This window comes from Pongo pygmaeus, chromosome 3 (genome assembly GCF_028885625.2).
Source record: "Pongo pygmaeus isolate AG05252 chromosome 3, NHGRI_mPonPyg2-v2.0_pri, whole genome shotgun sequence".
Taxonomy (NCBI): domain Eukaryota; kingdom Metazoa; phylum Chordata; class Mammalia; order Primates; family Hominidae; genus Pongo; species Pongo pygmaeus.
The window spans coordinates 115,698,703-115,719,137 of NC_072376.2; the positions used below are offsets into that span (position 1 = coordinate 115,698,703).

Below are 20,435 nucleotides of genomic sequence, written 5' to 3' on the forward strand. Positions count from 1 at the left end.
GAGTCTTAGTTAATTCCTTTGGTGGTATGTTTAGATACGGGGAAATATCCAATCCACAGACTTTAAAATACTAGACATGATGCAATCAATAATCTCTCCCTTTGAATGAATCTTACCAAAGAGCCGAGAATGCCTTGAAATCACTTTATCTCTGTTCTATAACCTAATGCAACTTGTTTTAAGTGGTTTTTCAAAGTCATATGGTATAAAAGTAATATCAAATATCCTTTAAAACCATAGTTCTTAGATTTTTACAGGATCACAGGCCCCTCTAAGAATATGATAAAACAAAGTATAAACGCTAGTATCCCCTCCCCCAAAATAAATCCACACAAAAAAGTTCATAAAAAATTTCAAAAGTTTTACAGATTACAAGAAGCCCATCCATATATGCTTTATCTATCTGTGGGGACTCCAGGTTTAGAAAACTTTACTTTGATAAAAACTCTGGTACTGTTTCCTTATGTCTACAATGAAGAGGTAGAATAAATGATCCATAGGTTCCTCCAGGCTGGGAGTGAGGGGCAATGAAAAACAAAGTCTAATAATAAACCAACCAATTTAGAGAGTTTGTATACGGACTAGGATAGGTAGGTTACCAGAAATGTGAGAAAGAACTTCTGTGGTTATTACAGCAAAAGGAATATTAGAACTGGAAAGTTAAGAGGACATAGCCTCTGCTATCCTTTAAGAATTTAAATCCAGAAAGCTTGTGTATATTTTCATAGCAAAATACTGAGTCAACAAGAGAGACTACCTCACCAAGAAACCATTAACATTATATAGAAGAGCAGTGATTCAGAACTACTAAACATTTATTGAATGTGTAAGGCATTAAAAACGTTTACAATTTTGTTAATAAAATGATGTTTTATATTAATGTACGTATTATGCTTTGGAATATGCTAAGTCATGTAGATAACTTTACATTTCTTTCAATAACTTTATTCTTTACAAAATATACAAATAAATAAAACAATTCAACTTTTAAAAGTATTACCATATGCAAGAAGAAGGTATTGCTATCACCATTCTAAATTACCACAATGCATTCATTTCCTGTTCCCTTATCTTTCAACTCTAGTGGCAAAGTAAAGACTGAATTGAAATTAAGCTGCACTACGACATCATTACCAGGGATAGACACATAAACAAAGTCATTTCCAAACAAGGAATGCTGGATCTCCAGAGAAGTGACAAAGAGGAGTCTACTGAGTTTTGCACTCAGGCACATCTTTTCCTGAGGAGGCGTGCCAAGGACCTGGCTGAGAATCCACATTCTCTGCTCCTGCATTTTGTACCTCTGAGAAAGAAAATGAAAACAACATTCATCCTATTACAAAAATACACAAAAACCAAGCACAGCTGGAAGTGGAAAGGACGTTAAGACAGGAGAGATGTGAAGAATGAAAAATGGCAACATGATTCACCGTGTTTGGTCATGAAGATGGTGTATATCACCTCAGAGTTGGAGAAGTTTACTCCCCATTTTGTCCTAAAATGAACTATTAGACAAACCACAGTTAAACTGAGAGGTAATAAAGTTTTATTTGGAATTCTTCAATTTGAAATTCAAAGTGAATCAAACACGGACTGATTGAGTTTTCTTTCGTCCTGTTATTCAAAATAAATGGTGTGCTAAACAAATAGTATTTTAGAGAATATTTAATCATCTTTGGAAAGCTTTCTGTGAGCCTTTAAAAAGGACTTTAGCTGCATCTATTTGCTTATAAACAATATTTATTTTACAATTATTATATTTATAAAAGTAAATCTAGCATAACTGGTCTTGGCAATTACCTTAGTTTAAGGCAATTTAGATTACCTTTTATAATTAAAAGTAAAAACTCACATTTTTTTTTTGAAGACTGGTATTAATTCAAGCTGGGACTATCTCATTTAATTCTGAATTGGTCAGTTTTTGATTTATGTATTCTTCTAGGCTACTCTTTTATTTATCTAAAAACAGTACCAGAGAGATCCACATATTAAAAAAGGACTCAAACATTTTTATTTGCAGTTTGATGAATTCACATTATGCATATGCCTCTAGCACTAGCAGACAAAATCAAAAGGTGATTACAGCTGGGTGTGGTAGCATGCACCTGTAGTCCTTGATGCTTAGGAGGATTGCTTGAGCCTAGGAGTTCAAAGCCAGCTTGGGCAACATAGTGAGACAGTTCCATGCAAGTGTTAGCTAGCCAATAGAAGGTCCTTAAATGTTTGTTAAATACTATTTAATGAAGAGAATATTTCAAACATGTTTTTATTCCAAATGTTTCTGTGCCTACCTATCTCCCTAAGAACACTTTTAGACTGTCAACTTCATCTAATTTTGATGTAGTTGATGAGCATGGATAGATTTTTTCTTAATCACAAAGTAGAGGTTTATAAACTCTGGCAAATAGTGCTCAAGGTTTTAAATGATTTGGCAACTGCCTTTCTTACTGTACAATTTTGTTGCTTTAGATTTCTACAGTTGCATAACAGGGTACCTCTGGTAGGATAGGCAGATACACTGTCACAAAGGGCTGTGCACAGTAGATGCTATGTGGTGAGAAAGACTACAAGAAATGCCGTGTTACTGTTTCTCCTGCAAGTCCCCCCACTTCTGTGGACAACCTCTATGCAGAGCTGGGGGTGATCCTTGATACCTCCCCACTCCTTTGTTCAATCAGGTGCCTGGTGCTGATTTTACTCCAAAATCTCTCCCGTCGGTCTACTTCTCTCCTTCTCTACTCCAAGTCCACACTACCATCATGTCTTGTTTAGACAACAGTCAAACTCCTGCTCCTATTATTTGCTGGTCACCTTAGAGATGAGGTGATGTTTTCAAAATGTGTAACTCATGTTCTCCTGCCATTGCTTAAGTCTTTCAAAGGCTTCCTCTACACAATAAATGAAACAATTCCTTTATATAATTTATAAAAGTCCAGCATTTCTGGCTCTTATTTCTCTCTTTGGCCTCACTGACTTCACCCACACAAGCTTGTACTCACTGTGCTCTGACCACACCATACTTCTTTCAACTCTTCCCCTGGTCATGTTTCCACCTACCCTAACGCTGTTGCTGTTCCATCTGCCTGAGATGCTTTTCCCTCTGCTCTTTGTTAAGATAACTCATGTTAACCTTTTAGATCTGATCTCAGTTTCCTTCCTCAATATTCCTCAAATACTTATTATATTTCTCATAGTCTTTTGTACTTGCACTGCTAGAATGTCACTTTTTTTTTTTTTTTTAACCACTTGATTACTGTTTGTATCTTCCATGAGAATTAAGCTCTATGAAGGCAGGGACCATGTCTGGTTTTGCTTATCAATGTGCCACCAGGATCTAATCCTTAACACACAGTAGGGGCTCAAAACAATTTTGTTGACTGAATAAACGAATAAATAAATGATTCGTCTATTATCTGGCTTGGGTAAAGTAAATATAATGCTATTGGATATTCTGGTCCATTGAATTGATAAGACTTTTCAGTAAAAGTTGCTTTTTAGGGTAGTATCTTCATGTCCTTGAGAAAGTTGCTTATCTCTCTTTGGACAAAACTAAGGGCTTAAAGGGTAGACTAAAGACTTCACTTGGGGTAAAAGTGAATTGGACTTCACTGCTTGGAGTGCCTTGGAGAAATCAACTTTCTTACACAGTCAGCAAATGAAGCCTGTCATTGTAGCTTACTCGACTAAATCATCTCTTATCTAAACTTGCCCTTTGGGATCACATATTAACGATAAGTTCCAACTGTTACCCTCTGATTTCCAAGTAACCAGTATATTTACTTACCTGGACAAAGGCCTAAACTTGAGTTATCAAAATAGCGAACTGGATGAGGTGATGGTAAAGACTTTGATCGGCTATCAAAAAACCAAGATTTTGGTGATTCCTTTGGCACAGGATCTTGTAAATTCCGTTCCTTGCATTGAGAGGGTGTAATTTGTTTCTTTTTAGAAGCTGTTCCAGTTACTTTAGGAGACTTTGGAGAATTCTCACGAGTTACTTGTTTGTGAGCCTCTCTTTTAAGGGTTCTTTCCTTCCAAGTTTTGACCTCATTGGAAAGATGCTGATTATTGCTTAAATGTGGAGGAAAAAAAGAGAGACTGTAAGACTTCTTGATTCTTAAGATGTATTCACATTTATATTTAAAAATTAAAAATAAATTGTGATGAAATATATATAACATAAAATGTACATTTTATCACATTTACATTTTAATTTCAACCTCATGCTTCCTGTTTTGACTATTTTCAAAGTTCAGAAAACAAAATGGATCTATATAAATTGAATAATGTAGTAAGTTTCCATGATCATGGAGTCTTGAAAAGAAAGCTTTAAATACAACATAAGGTTTTCAAATGAATCAATGATATAATCCAGAGTGGCTTCTCTATTGATGTTTTGCCACAATAATTTGATAAATTAGTCTCCTGGATAGATGAATCTTTGATGTACCTTTCTTACTGTAAAAGAAATATTACACTGTGCTTTTCTAGTTACAATGATGCTTCTTACAGGAGATGCCAATGGCATTTATCCAGTTCCTCCGGAGAGAAACCTGGGAAGCAATCCTAGAGACCTCACTCTCTTTTAACAGTCATCCAAGTCTCTTGATACAATCTCATCCTATCTATCAAATTCACTTCCTTGTTTTTATCCCTATTGGGGCCAAGCTAGTCCATGCTAAAATTATTTTTTGCCTGAACTACCATAAACACATTCTAAAATTTGATCCCTCTATAATGCTCTAGCAGCCAAAGATGCTATATGATCTCATCAGGCCACTAGTTTAAAACCCTCCAGTGCAGGTAATCCTGCCATTACATTTAGGATACCACTCCATATTCTTCAAAATGAACTATAAGGGCCCATGTAATCTGAATCTATTACCTCTGGCACCTTGTCTTGCACTTTACGCTGTCTCATTCTCTACATTCTGGCCACACTGGATGTCTTTCAGTCCCACCAATTAGTTATCCTTCTTAACTCAAAGCCCGTGAACATGTTCCCCTGGCCTGGAAAACTTATCCTTCTTCCCTCATCTAGCCTAATTCCTACTCATTTTTCATATCTATTCTGATATAGGCATACCTTGGAGATATTGCAGGTTTGGTTCCAGATCACTGCAATAAAGTGAATCGTGGAAATCTTTTGGGTTCCCAGTGTGTATAGCAGAAAGATAAGTGCAATAAAACGAGGTATGCCTGTTTGTTGGCTTCTTGATCAACCAACCCTCTACCCCTAACACCTAGATAATGTTGGATCTCTCTCTTTCATAATATAACCCTCTTATAATGTCCTTTTTGTTTTTGTTTCTTTTTTAATAGCACTCATGGCAAAGAGTTAGTTATTTGTAAAATTATTTAATGCTTTTTTTTTCTACTGTATCACAGTAGAGTGCTTGGGGAAACGATTCTAATCTTCCATGTGGTAGAAGCCAAATAATTTGTTAGATCTGTTTATAAAGTAAAAAGCCTACAATAATGGACGTAAGGAGTTCCTCTCTAAGTAAAGCCTCACTGGCTTGGGTATATGGACTTGTGGTGTATTTCAGCTGCCCCCTCAAAGGTCTTTGTTTCTTTCCTGTTTCTTGCCTTGGTTAAGAATTGGTCAGTTGATAGACAGCAAACATTGGAATAGTGCTATCATATTCTCATTTTTTAAAAAAGATACTTATTACGTGAGCTCTAAAAATTACTTTTCCCATAATGACTGAAGTGTTACCACCTGCAAAAAATGTGCCTATACCATGTCCCTACATATATGTAATAGCCATAAGCATAATACACATATCATGTAAGCAGATCTTACCTTAACAATTCATTCTTTTGCTTTATTAGCTGTTCATTTTGCTGCTTTAACTTAGAAATTTCCTTTTCTAGCCTTATATGTTCACTTTTCAAAATAAGAGCTTTTGTGTTTTGTACAATGCCGCTGCCACCTCCACAAGTTAAGGGTTTATTTGAAGGCTGAGCATCAGTATGTTCTGATATCACTGTGGGAGGAAAATATACAAATAGGTGATAATTTTAATTGTCTCCAAAGTTCAAAATAAAGGAAATACTACTAAGTACAATAAGCCATTATAGAGACCCAAACAGCTCAAGTCTTATTTCCCTGGAAGTCACCCTTGACTTCTGCCTTCTACCTTACTCCCTCTGCTTATTTGACCAACCATTAATTCTACTTCTAGAATCCCCCTCAACCAATTCCACTAACATATCCTGATCACCAAGATCTTTCACCCTGACTGCAGCAATAGCATTCCTCTCCACTTACTGCTGTCCTTTATTGATCTATATTTTCTACATCAGTTTTCCCCTGGAGGGCTTGTTACAACACACTGCGTGTGTGGCGGGGAGGTGAGGTAGGGTGGGAGGGCCACCCCGTCATTCAGTGCATTATATATATTCAATACATATTATTAACTAAATCTATGTTACAATAATATTAAAGCACATATTAAGTATTCTACACTATGTGTGTAAAGAGACTGTGTTTTGTAAATTGTAGGCAAAGTTGCATAAAAATGTGAGATAGTTATGAAGTGGATTAATCCATTAGGTCACTGGGAATTCACAAAAGAGGGATAGTGTGTGTGTGGGAGGTGATTCTTGATGTCTATTTTATTTTGAATTCATCTGCACTATGTACCTGAAAGTCATCTACAAATCAAGAATAATTATCCTCAACCTTCTGAAACAAAGAATCCTCACTTCTATTTTTATCCCTTTAAGTATTCTCGGTAGGTGCTGTGGTTATCCTGTAACAGATACTAGGGAAGTTTAAGCTACAATAGGTACTAGGTAGTATTTTAACACCTTTAGCACCATCTTTTTTTTTTTTTTTGGAAACAAGTGGACAATAATACAAGCAAATATCATCTTATGTTTTGCTTAGTATTTGGAATTTTCAATGTGTTTTTACCCACAACTTTTGGTTTGATCTTTATGTATGTGTGTGTGCATGTGCATGTATATAAATAAGTGTATATGTATGTACACTTTTTAAAAAAAGACACTTATTACATGAGCTCTAAAAATTACTTTCCCCATGACTGAAGTGTTACTACCTGCAAAAAATATGTGCATATACCATGTCCATATATATGTGTGAGCATAACTATATATATGTGTGCACATGCATATATATGTGTATACACTTATATGTATCCTGTAACATATACAGAATTCTATATATTCTGTAAATATATAAGTATTATATATAATATATATTGCATATTGAAAATTTCAAATACTAAGCAAAACATAAGATATTTGCTTGTATTATATACACTTATAAGTCTATATATACACTTATATATAAGTATGTTAAGTATATACACTTATATATACATGTGCACGCACAAATATACACTTATATATATAAGTATATACTTATATACTTATACATACATATACTTATATATACATATCTATACATATATACTTATACATACTAAGTATACTTATCTATACATATATATATACACATATATACATATACATATATACACTTATAAGTATATATGTGTATGTATGTATATACTTATAAATGTATATATACTTATAAGTATATATAAGTCTGTATATATATTTGTAAGTATATATAAGTATATATAAGTCTGTATATATACTTGTAAGTATATATGTGTATATATACACTTATATAAGTGTATATATAAGTGTATATGTGTATATATGTATATATACTTATAAGTATATATAAGTGTATATATATATGTATATATTAGAAAATCCTTCACAGCAGTTCTGTTTATTCTCCTGTAAAAAAGTATGTATGAGTATATAAGTACATATACTCGTATATATACTTCTATAGACATTTATAAGTATAATACTTACAAGTATATAAGTATTTACTATATATACTTATATATTACTTATATATAAGTATTATATATAAGTATATATAATACTTATATATAAGTAATATATATTTTATATTACTTATATATTACTCATTATGTAAGTAATATAGAAGTAATAGATATATTACTTATATATTATATACTTATACTATATATACTTATATATTTATTATGTATACTTATATACGTATAATAAGTGCATATATACTTATAATAAGTATATATATAAGCATACATATATGCTTATAAGTTAGAAGGTCAGGTGCTAACCCCACGATTTCACATAGCCATTGAGATCTGCACCTTAGTTCAGTACTTGTTCTACTGCACAAAGCTATCTCAAGTACTGTTCAAACATTCTTTCTTTTCAAATGGAACATGACAGACAGAATATGAATAAAGGTAGTTTGAGGAATGCATGTATATTGAGAAATTTGACCAACAGATCTAAAAAGTATATCTCAGATAAATTTCAAAGACCTTTGCAAGTAAATAACTTGGTATTTTTAGTTTCAAGAACAAACAGAATAGTATTTATTTTTACTGCACATCAATTATAACTTATTAGATGCATACAATTAAAATCTATGAAGACATGTGTTTCATTTTATTGGGAAGCATAATTCTGTGTTGATATAGTATAAGTCATTCCTTTATTGCCTGAAGGTATCTTCACTAATAGGTAAAGATTTGACAATACAAAAGCAGAGTTCGTATTTTTCAAGAATCTATAATGGATAAGCATCTAAGATTACAACAAATGAAGATGTCACAAGATATCTGGAAATATGGTTCCAATAAATTCATTTAAAAACAGATCAGTGGCCAACTTCTGTTTACTCTCGACTGTCACATACTACATAATATTAGTCTTCAAAGTCTGTTGTGTGTTGATAAGTAAAATTTAATCTGAAAATATCTGCATTTTCTACTTACCTGAGGTATCTTGGGCCTGTTGACTTCTTCTGAGATTTTCTCTCAATAGCCTTATAACTTCCTTTTGATATTCTACAGTGGCTTTTGTAGCACTGATTCTAACAAAAACAATAAAAATATGTAAAAAGCTCAGCAACTGATTTTTTACAGGAGAATAAACAGAACTGCTGTGAAGGATTTTCTAACACATCACATTGACATAATGCCTGTAAGTGGCAGTAGATAAGCCCTCGTGATACCTCTCTGGTGCCATGTCCCTTATGACATTAACGCCATCAAACTAGAAGCATTCTGCTTGGGTGCAGGGACAGTCCGATTTTCTTATATTGAGAAACCCCAGTTCTTTTAAAGCTTCTGGAGGCCTAATTCATTGGATATTGAACAAAATTATAATTACCTAATTATTTTTTACCATGGGGTCCTAGAAATATCTTGAAGGTATAAGGAGCATGAAAGAGAAAGCGCAGCTTTATTTCTATATGGTCAGGAAAGCAAACCCTGACTGCAGCTCTGGTCTAAGATGCTACAAAGGTCAAATTCTGATCACTGTTCTCCAGTAGAAAGAGACATTTTATGAGTTGTTAGTCTATGCATTAATCAGTAACGATGAATTATAAGACTTTCTGCCTTTCTTAGTGACTATGAATGTATCTGTATCTGCTGACCCTATTCTTTATTTTTCTTTTCCTTTTTTGTTTTTTTTTTTTTGAGACAAAGTCTTGGTCTTGTCCCCCAGGCTGGAGTGCAATGGCGCTATCTCAGCTCACTGCAACCTCTGCCTCCTGAGCTCAAGCGATTCTCCTGCCTCAGCCTCCTGAGTAGCTGGGATTACAGGCACCTGCCACCACGCCTGGCTAATTTTTGTATTTTTAGTAGAGAAGGGGTTTCACCATGTTGGCCAGACTGGTCTCAAACTCCTGACCTCAGGTGATCTGCCTGCCTCGGCCTCCCAAAGTGCTGGGATCACAGGCGTGAGCCACCGTGCCTGGCCCTGCTGACCCTATTCTACAAGTAAAATTGATTTTATAATTAAGAATCTAATAGATCTATGTTTCACTGAAATCAATAGACTGCTTAGAGAGCATGAAAATTCCAATGCTACTTCCTGGGCAAAATAAGAGATCATTAAATATTTATTCAAGATTAGGAAGAATGAAGTGTTAAAAGCCAGGAAGCATCCTAACAAATCCTCTAATATAAACCTTTCCTTATTGATTATGAATGCGAGGACCAGAGAGAATAAACAGTGTAAGGTGATGCATTAGTAAGTGAGAACATATTTCTTTTTTTTTTTTTTTTTTGAGATGGAGTCTCGCTCTGTCGCCCAGGCTGGAGTGCAGTGGTGTGATCTCAGCTCACTGCAAGCTCCGCCTCCCGGGTTCACACCATTCTCCTGCCTCAGCCTCCCAAGTAGCTGGGACTACAGGCGCCTGCCACCACGCCAGCTAATTTTTTTTGTATTTTTAGTAGAGGCAGGGTTTCACCGTGTTAGCCAGGATGGTCTCTATCTCCTGACCTTGTGATCTGCCCGCGTAGCCCTCCCAAAGTGCTGGGATTGAGAACGTATTTCTACTTCAGTTTCCTAGACTCTCTTTAATGTTCTTTTCATTATGCTATACCACAAAGAATTTAGGCATGCTGTTATGTATAATGCTACCTATAAATAAATCAATAAAAAGATTTGCTCTTGGGCCCTAGGGAACTATAAACTAAAAGGAAATATAATCTTCACACAAAAACACAGTAAGGCCAACAAATGAAATTAAGAGAACCAACAGAAACCTTAGTAAAACTGCTAAATACACACACACACACACACACACACTCTTAATGTTCACTTTCAGGCATAAAACAGCCACTTAAAATTGTTTATATTATGTATGACTGACAAAGTGTTCAAAGACACAGTGTGTTAATTGATCAGAATTGTGCTTAGTTTTAAAAACTTTGCATATGTAATGAGACCAGTATATTTAAAATCTATGATGTGTACATTTTTTAAAAAAGAGCAGTAACAATATTTTCATAAATTATATTTTAAAAAGTTAACTAATGAAAAGTATATGTAGTTTAGGAAGAAAATTTAAGCTATTAAAATCACATTAAATTAAGACAAATACGTACTCCTTTTCAAATTCTTTGGCATTTTTCATTTTCTCTAGGTCTATTTTCACAAGCTTCGTTTTGAGATCTTCAATTTCTTCTTTATATGGTTTAGCTCCTAAAGCAACTTTGTCCTAAATTTTTTTTAGAGAAAATAAAAATAATTATTAGAGGAGCTTCAGTTTCTCCAGTTTTAAAGAGTGGTTAGCTGTCTTTGCTCTAATAAGGACATTTTAAAATAGCAAACAATTCCAAATATATGAAAAAGCATCAATTTTAACTGAATAACTAGATATTGATATGAAGTCTATTTGAAGCTAATATGCAGTTAGAAACATGATTTTTTATTTGGAGCTATCATAATATGCAATTAGAAACATGATTTTTATTTCTTAAAATAATTTTTTTTTCCAATTGAAAATACCTACAAAATGAAAAAAGTTGGAAATAATGAAAAGGTTGGAAAAAGGTAAATCAGAAAATGAAACAAAAAGATGTTGGAGCAGTGATGTAAACATCAAACTAAAACTAAATTTAAGCCACAAAACAAAGCATTACTAAGTATATTTTGTACTGAAACATAGTTCCATCCAGTGGTACAAAACACTATATTTTACAGCAGCAGTTTTAGGTTTCCAGAAAAATGGAATGGAAAACAGTGGGAGTTCCTACATACCCAGTGTCCCCTATTCCTTTTTCCCCATATTAACATCATGCATTAGTATGCTACATTTGTTATAAGTGATGAATATTGATACATTATTAAAATCTACAATTTCCATGACAGTTTATTTGTATTGTACATTCTGTGGGTTTTGACAAATGTAAAATGGCACATGTCCATCATTACTGTATCATACAGAATAGTTTCACTGTCCTAAAAAATCCCGTGCTCTGCCTATTCATCCCTCTCTTCTCCATTATCCCTGGCAACTGTTTATTTTTTTACTGTCTCTGTAGTTTTGTCTTTCTAAAAATGTCATATACTTGAAATCAAACAGTATGTAGCCTTTCCAGATTGGCTTCTTTCACTAAGCAATGTGTATTAAAAGTCTTCTCATTTCTTTCCTTTTTTTTTTAAGACAGAGTTTTACTCTGTCACCTAGGCTGGGGTGCAGTGGTGCGATCTCGGCTCACTGCAACCTTCGCCTCCCGGGTTCAAGCGATTCTCCTGCCTCAGTCCCCTGCGTAGCTGGGATTACAGGTGCCTACCACCATGCCCGGCTACTTTTTTGTATTTTTAGTAAAGACAGGGTTTGCCATGTTGGGGAGGCTGGTCTTGAAATCCTGATCTCAGGTGATCTGCCCGCCTCAGCCTCCCAAATGTTGGGATTACAGGCATGAGCCACTGCGCCCGGCTCTCTCATTTCTTTTAATTGCTGAATACTATTCCACTGTATGAATGTACCAGTTTATCCATTTACCCACTGAAAGACAGCTTGGCTATGTCTAAGTCTTAGCAATTATGAACACAGCTGCTATTAACATACACATGCAGCCCTTTGTGTGCACATATATTCTCAGCTCATCTGAGTAAATACCAAGGAATACAACTGCTCAATCATACAAGTATGCTTAGTTTTGTAAGAAACTGCCAAACCATCTTCCAAAATGGCTGTACCATTTTGCATTTCCACCAGCAATTAATAAGAATTCCTGTTGCTCCACACACCAGCATTTGGTGGTGTCAATGTTTTGGATTTTGGCTATTCTGGTAGGCTTGTAATCGTAGATTATTTTAATTTGTGATTCTCTGATGAGATATGATATGAAGCATCTTTTCATATGGTTATTTGTCATCTGGGTCTTTTGCCAATTTTAAGATTGATTGGTTGTTTCTTATTGTGGTTTTAAGAGTTCTTTGTATATTTTGTATAACATTCCTTCACCAGATTCATCTTTTGTATATAGTTTCTGCCAGTCTGTGGCTTCTCTTGATTCTCCTGACAGCATCTTTTGCAAAGCAGAAGTTTAAGTCTCAATAAAATCCAACTTACCAGTTTTTTTTTAATGGATTGCACTTCTTGTATTATATCTTAAAAAATTGCCAAACCCAAGGTCACTTAGAACTTCTCCTATGTCATCTTCTTGGAGTTTTCTAGTTTTGCGTTTTACATGTATGCCTATGATCTATTTTGAGTTAATTTTTGTGAAAAGTATAAGTTCTTTGTCTTTTTTTGCTTGTGGATGTTCAGTTGTCTGGCATCATTAGTTGATCAGACTACCCTTTTCCCATTGAGAAGCCTTTGTTTCCATCTCTCCCAGAATAGAAATGAGAGTTCTTAAAATAGCTTACAGGGCCTTTATAATCTGGTCCTCTGCTACTTCTCACCTTATTTTCTACCTCTATCCTCTTGCTTATTCTGCTCTGGATGCACTAACTTTCTTGTTGTTTTCAGTTTGCTATGTTGTTTTCAGTTTGCTATTTCCTTTGCCTGGAACATTTCTCCCTGGCTACACAGTTCACCCTATCACTTCCTTCAGATCATCTTACTGGTGTGACATTCCTCAACTCCTGTATATATAATCATCTCTCTTCCCACACATGTCCACCTTCACCCAGAACCATGTACCCTCTTGTCTGGCTTAACTTTTTTCCATTTCACTTTTCACCACTTGAGATATAATATACCTCTTAATATATATAACATATATAAAAATATACCTTCTATGTTTTACATTTTTAATTAATATTCTGTCTCCTTCAACTAGAATGTAAGTTCCTTGATGGCATGGACTTTATTTTTTTATTGGCCTCTAGAACAGTGAGTGACACCTAGCTGGTGCTCAGCAAATATTTGCTGAATGAATAAAAACTGTGATCAATTATTTGTAATATTAAAAAATTACAACATTCTAAAACTTTACAGTTGAATTTTTTTAGTTTCTAGCTATAACAATTATCAAGAAAACAAATTTAATTTTTTCTTTTGCCTCTCTGCTGATGTCTCACTGAATAGACCAGAATTTTTAGAACAATGTTAAATAATGAATAAAGCAGGCATTCTTGACGTGTTCCTAATTTTAACTGCAGAGAAAAGACACTGGAGCAGAACAGCAAATTTAAATATGCCAATTCGGATCAGACCCGAGTAGAAGAAATGTGAGAAGTGGCTGGAACTAAAACAAAAGGGAGCTGTACGTAGTGATTAATGAGTGTGTGATTTGTCTAATGACATTCAAGTTGAAAAACATTTAAATTATGGTTCTTCCCCCGAAAACAGGTCAGATTCAGCCCATGGGACATCAGGTGGGACTCAGTAACAGGGGCAGTAAGTAGCAAAGAAAGAATTTAAAAATTTACTTATCTAATAGTATTATATATTTTGATAAGCAATTTTTGAAAAATGAAAAAATATACACTTTAAACTATAAACAACATGCATGTCTTTTAAAAATTATTTTTCCAACATAATAAAAATAATATTTTACATGACAATATGCTCCTACATTTCACTTCTAAGTTAAGTTGCTTCTGCTTGAATATTGAACTTCAGAAACACATAGGTAACAGTAAGTTGTTGTGAGAGGGAAGAATAGAGCACGAAGAGATTTGCTGAATTCAATAGGTTAAACAAACAAACAAACAACTTTTATTTTATGTTTAAGTTACCTGAAGTACTTGAATTGTCTCTTTTGTTTTTTCAAGGCATTTATTTGATTCATTAACTTTGGCTTGAAGTTTTGCTATTATGTCATTAGTCACCTCAAGTTCTTTCTGCATCTTTATAATCTTGCTTTCCTTATGCATAGCACTTTCTTTAGCTTCATGCAGTGAATTTTCCAGCTCTCGAATTTTCTATTAGAAAAAGCACACATTCATAAGCTCTATCATCAAGACAGAATCACAGTATACAAATTTGAGACAGAGATGATCATATTTAGATATTGTTAATTTTTCACAGATTGTATTAACAATGGATAGAAGAGAGGCCAAACATCATTCAATCTACAGACATGTTATTTCCCTCATTTAGATGATGATTTTTGGATTGAAAATGTCAAAGGTTTATATTATAATTTGTCTGCAAATTCTTAAAACATGCAGTTAAAAATAGCACAGTGGTTATGCGATTTATTAGTGAGCATAGTGCTAAGCATATTAAATAGGCTCATATTTTAAATGAACACTACTTAAAGGACATTTGTTAATTGACTCTCTAAAGTAATATATATTTATCTTTCCCTTTAATTTTATTAATTTTTTTTTTTTTTTTTGAGATAGAGTCTTGCTCTGTTGCCCAGGCTGGAATGCAGTGGCGCAATCTCGGCTCACTGCAACCTCCACTTCCTGTATTCAAGTGATTGTCCTGCCTCAGCCTCCCGAGTAGCTGGGACTACAGGTGTGTGCCACCACGCCTGGCTAATTTTTGTACTTTTAGTAGAGATGGGGTTTCACCACGTTGGCCGGGCTGGTATTGAATTCCTGACCTCAGGTGATCTGCCTGTCTTGGCCTCCCAAAGTGCTGGGATTAAAGGCATGAACCACCATGCCCACCCTTATTAATCTTAAATAGAAAAATACAAATATGTGGAAAAAAATTCAAAGACATATAATGAAGAGTAAGTCTCCCCATCTCAGACCCCCAGTTGACCCTGAAGCAATGACTACTAAACTTTTTCAAGTGTATCCTTCCAGAAATTTTCTATCTATAACAAAATATACATGAATATATAGTTTCTAAAAATAGTCAGTATACACACAATATACTAAATATAGTTCTGCTTTATTTTAAAACTTGAGAACATATTTTTTCCAGATCTTTCCATTATCAACACATAGATCTCTCCTATTTTTTGTTTTCATGGACATATAGAATCTCATTTCATAGAGGTATCATATTATTCACATGTACACACTCTTTTTTTTTTTGGAAAAATGTCTGGATTTTCGGGGGCCCATTTGGAATTCATTTTTGTTTAATGAGTGAGATAGGAATCCAGCCTTACTTTTTTCCAGATGGCTATCCTGTTGTATCAAAATCATGCACTAAGCAAACCATTTTTTCTTTCTTTCTTTCTTTTTTTTTTTTGAGACAGTGTCTCACTCTGTTGCCTAGGCTGGTGTACAGTGGCATGATCATGGCTCACTGCAGTCTCGATCTCCCAGGCTCAAGTAATCCTCCCAGCTAAGCCTCCCACATAGCTGAGACCACAGGTGGACGTCACTGCACCTGGATAATATATTAAAAAAACACTTTTTTTTGTAGAGACAGGGTCTCACTATGTTGTCCAAGCTTATCTTAAACTCCTAGGCTCAAGTAATCCTCCAGCCTTGGCCTCCCAAAGTACTGGGATTACAGACTCACACACCTGGCCAAGTAAACCATTTTTTTCCCCACTGAATTGAATGTTACTATTATCATACACCTGTACTAAATTCTCATACTTAATTGGGTATATTTCTGAACTCTCTATTCTGTTCCACTGCTCTACTTGTCCATTTTTGCATCAAACTTGTCTAATGATAGTAGCATGTATTTTATTATCTGCTACACTATTTTCTTGGGTCATTGAAGATTGACCAACTTTCCTTTTGTTTCTTTAAATTATTATATTGGCAGATGGATTTCATCTTTCCTCTATTTTATCTGTAGCAGCTGACTGAGGTCTGTAATGCCCTATAAATCAAAACACTGTATACCAGTGATCTAGTTCTCATTAAGCTGGTGGTTAATGTTTTATTATAAGTATTTATTTTGGTTAAAATGATAAATTGTAACTTACTATTGGGTTCCCTACTAAGACGTTTTGTGTGCTAACAAAATACAACATTTTGCACATGTTGTTAGACTCCCAAGTAAGGGTAGTTAATAAGGTAATTTGGTTATTCAACTAATGTACCGGTTCTTAGATACAAGTTAATCTGCATAACAATCTTGTTATATTTTTTAACCTCTTATTTTTTATTGTGATTATAACATTAAGCAATATTAAATATGCTGATGATAATGAGAAAAGCTGAATTGCTATTTCTCTCCAAGCTAATATTTGTTCTGCATACGGACGTAGATCACAGTTCAATAGAAAGTCACATAATTTGGAAAACTTTTATGGTAATTGTACCTTAAGTGGTAGTAACTTAAACTATAGTTTATGAATGTAATAATCAAATGAAGCTACGATTTATGTTTTATAATAATATCTTACATAATGTCTAGCTTTATAGTTTAGTTGAACGATAGCCATACTAGAACTACTAGCAAAAATCAAGCCCATAACTTACAAAAATAAATGTGTTCACGTTCAGTAATAAGTCAATACTATAATTTTGCTCTAAACTCTGTGATGAAGCTGCAAACTGAAGAACATTTTATAAGAAATTCTATACCTCTGTGGTTAACTGTGTAGCTCTTGATGTAACATGAGGATTCTTATTGTCTTGCGTGGTAGGATTAACCTGGGCACCAGATGCCAAGGAAATCTTCAATGTTTGGTAGTTTTTAAATAGTTTTTCATTTTTCTCTTTCAGTGATTTCAGGTCCTGTTCCCACTCTTTGGATATGGTAGCACTTCTTTCCTCAAACTCTGTTGATTCATTCATTATGGCCTATTGAACAGTAAAATACCATTACAGCTCTAAAACGATTTATAGTAGTCCCCACCTACCTGCAATTTTATTTTCCATGGTTTCAGTTACCCTCAGTCAAAAGTGGTCTGAAAATATTGAATGGGAAATTCCAGAAATAAACAATTCACAGATTTTGAATTGCACACCATTCTGAGTAGCATAGTGAAATTTTGAATCATCCTGCTCAGTCCTGCCTGGGATGTAAATCATCCTCTTGTCCAGCATACACTACTTGTTCACTTGATAGCCACTCTGATTACCCGATTGCTGCTGTATTGCAGTACTTGTGTCCAAGTAACCCTTATTTTAATTAATAATGGCCCCAAAGCACAAGAGTAGTAATGCTGGCAATTTAGATATGCCACAGTGAAGCTGTCAAGTGCTTCTTTTAAGTGAGAAGGTAAAAGTTCTTAACTTAATAAGAAAAAAAATCATATATTGAGGTTGCTAAGATCTATGGTTAGAATGAATCTTTTATCCGTGAAATTGTGAAGAAGGAAAGAGAAATTTATGCTGTTTTTGCTGTAGCACTTCAACCTGCAACAGTGTGTGATAAGTGCTTAGTTAAGCTAGAAAAGGCATTAAATTTGTGGTGGAAGACAAGAACAGAAATGTGTTCCAATTGATGACAGTGTGTTGTACCAGCAAGCATTGAGCATCTATGAAGACTTCAGCAAGGGATCCCCTGAAAAAAGTGACATCAAGCCCTTTACTGCAAGTAAGATTTACTCATGGATTCAGGAATACAGAAGGTCAATAGTAGTCTAAGACTATATCAAAATGTCTAGGTCATTCATATTTCTTCATCTTATCAGGTAGGCACTGTATCATCTCACATCATAAGAAAGGAGAGTGCAGTAAAATAAGATATTTTGAGAGAGTCCAGGTTCATATAACTGTTACTATAGTATATTGTTAAAATTGTTCTATTTTATTAGCTGTTGTTACTAATCTCTTACTGTGTCTAATTTATAAATTAAACTTTATCATAGGTATGTATGTATAGAAAAAACAGAATACATAGGGTTTGGTACCATCCATGGCATCCCCTCAGGGGTGGGGGGTCTTGATATACATATTTTAAAAAAACTTCAAAAAACCCTAGAATTCTAGGACAGTGTATATGCTGAAGTTCATTATTTAGAACATTCTAAAACAGTACTTTAAAAGAATGTGAACATTATTTGTAGTTTGCATCAGTTTCTGAAATTTCAGATGTTGGATGTGGATGATGACAATAAAATGAATAATGACTAGAGAGGATTCATATTGATCTGCAAGACGATAATCTCACTTTATTAGATTTGTACTAACATATGAAGAGAACTTGAAGAATTATCCAGGTTAAAATCATTATATATGCTATGGCTGATAATGAAACATTAACTAATATCTAATAGCAGAGCACAGCTAGAAACTTAACAATTATCTATTTTCCTGCTTCATTACAAACCTCAATGTTAATAGAGGAAATAACTCACTGATTATTGGTAATTAATCTGAATATCTTGTATTTCTGTACAGGGAATAACAATACTCTTTTATATTGAAGGCTAACTAACTCTGAAATTATTGATATCTTTTTTACTTCCTAATTCCTACAGATTGTACTTTCTGCTCTCATCATGAATGCTCCATTGGTCTCATCCATAACTTCTTTGTGGCTTTGTGGTCATTCTACCAGATCTTAAATTCGTTGTGTTCCTGACACCCTGGACACTCCTTGGCTCTAGACTACTCACCTCACACCATACCAAGTTATTAATGCCTACTCTTATGTGCTGGAAGAAGCCACATATACATGCTGATCCACACAGTAGAAATCCCTGCTTTCTAATCACAACTGGGTCCCGAATATTACAAGAAAAACAACAAATTACAAATAGAAATGATCTTATCCAAACATCGGTTTTGTGCTTTTCTCTACTGATTGTGAACTTTTTTGTTTTTTCTTGAAATAGCCAACTGCTATTTTGCTAGCTCTGACTAATCAATAAACAGGATGAACTCTCCATGGGAAAACTTTTTAAAAAAGGCATTGTTCCTTATTTCAACAAGATTCCAATATAATTTGCAGATGAAATTAAATTGTCAGAAAAGAACTATCCAAACATATGAACTATAAAATGTATCTTGGAAACTATAATATTAATCTAGCGACCATTGCTCCAATTTAATATAAATAAGCAATATTTTGAATATTACATGTTTTACCAATGAAACAGAGAAGGGATTACTTCTGAAAGCAGAATGAATACCACAATTACTTTTGTACCCACCAAATACCAATCACTGAAATGTAAAACAAGTTAACAAACTGGTCTTAAGCAATGTTGGTCCTTATGACTCAGTACATTTGGGCTGATCACCTTGGGAACAATGATTTAAAAAAAAAAAAAATCACAATTTTGGAATTTCTAGTTTAGCATCTTAGGTGTTTAGAAGTTGCCAGTCCAGGACGGGTGCAGTGGCTCACACCTGTAATCCCAGCACTCTGGGAGGCTGAGGCGGGCAGATCATGAGGTCAAGAGATTGAGATCATCCTGGCCAACAGGTGAAAACAAAAATTAGCTGGGCGTAGTGGCACGTGCCTGTAGTCCCAGTTACTCGGGAGGCTGAGGCAAGAGAATCGCTTGAACCCAGGAGGCGGAAGTTGCAGTGAGCCGAGATTGAGCCACTGCACTCCAGCCTGGGTGACAGAGTGAGACTCCATCTCAAAAAAAAAAAAAAAAAAAAAAAGGAGTTACCAGTCCATCCTAACAACAAGGAAAAAGCAAAACAAGTGAAAAAAATCCACAACTCTGCTTAGATCCATCAGAGAAGTGAGGTCGCAGGGCAAAGGGATGCTCCCCAAACTGGAGAGGCAGATACAGAGAATCACAACTTAGAGCAGAAACCCTTTGCAGGAACCAGTTATGGGGTAGGAAAACCTGAACTGC

At 34.5% G+C, this 20,435-nt stretch overlaps 1 protein-coding gene across 11 annotated transcripts in view; it reads right to left on the reverse strand.

Moving 5' to 3' along the window:
• Nucleotides 1-797: 797 nt before the first annotated feature.
• CENPE (centromere protein E) overlaps nt 798-20,435 on the reverse strand; it is a 98,078-nt gene continuing 78,440 nt past the window's right edge. For 10 of the 11 annotated variants that reach the window (XM_054485226.2, XM_054485231.2, XM_063663949.1 and 7 more), the window contains 7 exons: nt 17,257-17,475; nt 14,539-14,724; nt 10,947-11,059; nt 8,823-8,920; nt 5,807-5,990; nt 3,785-4,071; nt 798-1,303 (listed from right to left, as the gene is read on the reverse strand). In XM_054485226.2, coding sequence (XP_054341201.1) covers nt 1,209-1,303; nt 3,785-4,071; nt 5,807-5,990; nt 8,823-8,920; nt 10,947-11,059; nt 14,539-14,724; nt 17,257-17,475 — 1,182 coding nt within the window. In that variant the 3' untranslated portion in view covers nt 798-1,208. Of the gene's footprint in view, nt 1,304-1,384; nt 1,960-3,784; nt 4,072-5,806; nt 5,991-8,822; nt 8,921-10,946; nt 11,060-14,538; nt 14,725-17,256; nt 17,476-20,435 lie in introns of those variants that run through there. The other variant, XM_063663944.1, reaches the window with a different exon arrangement.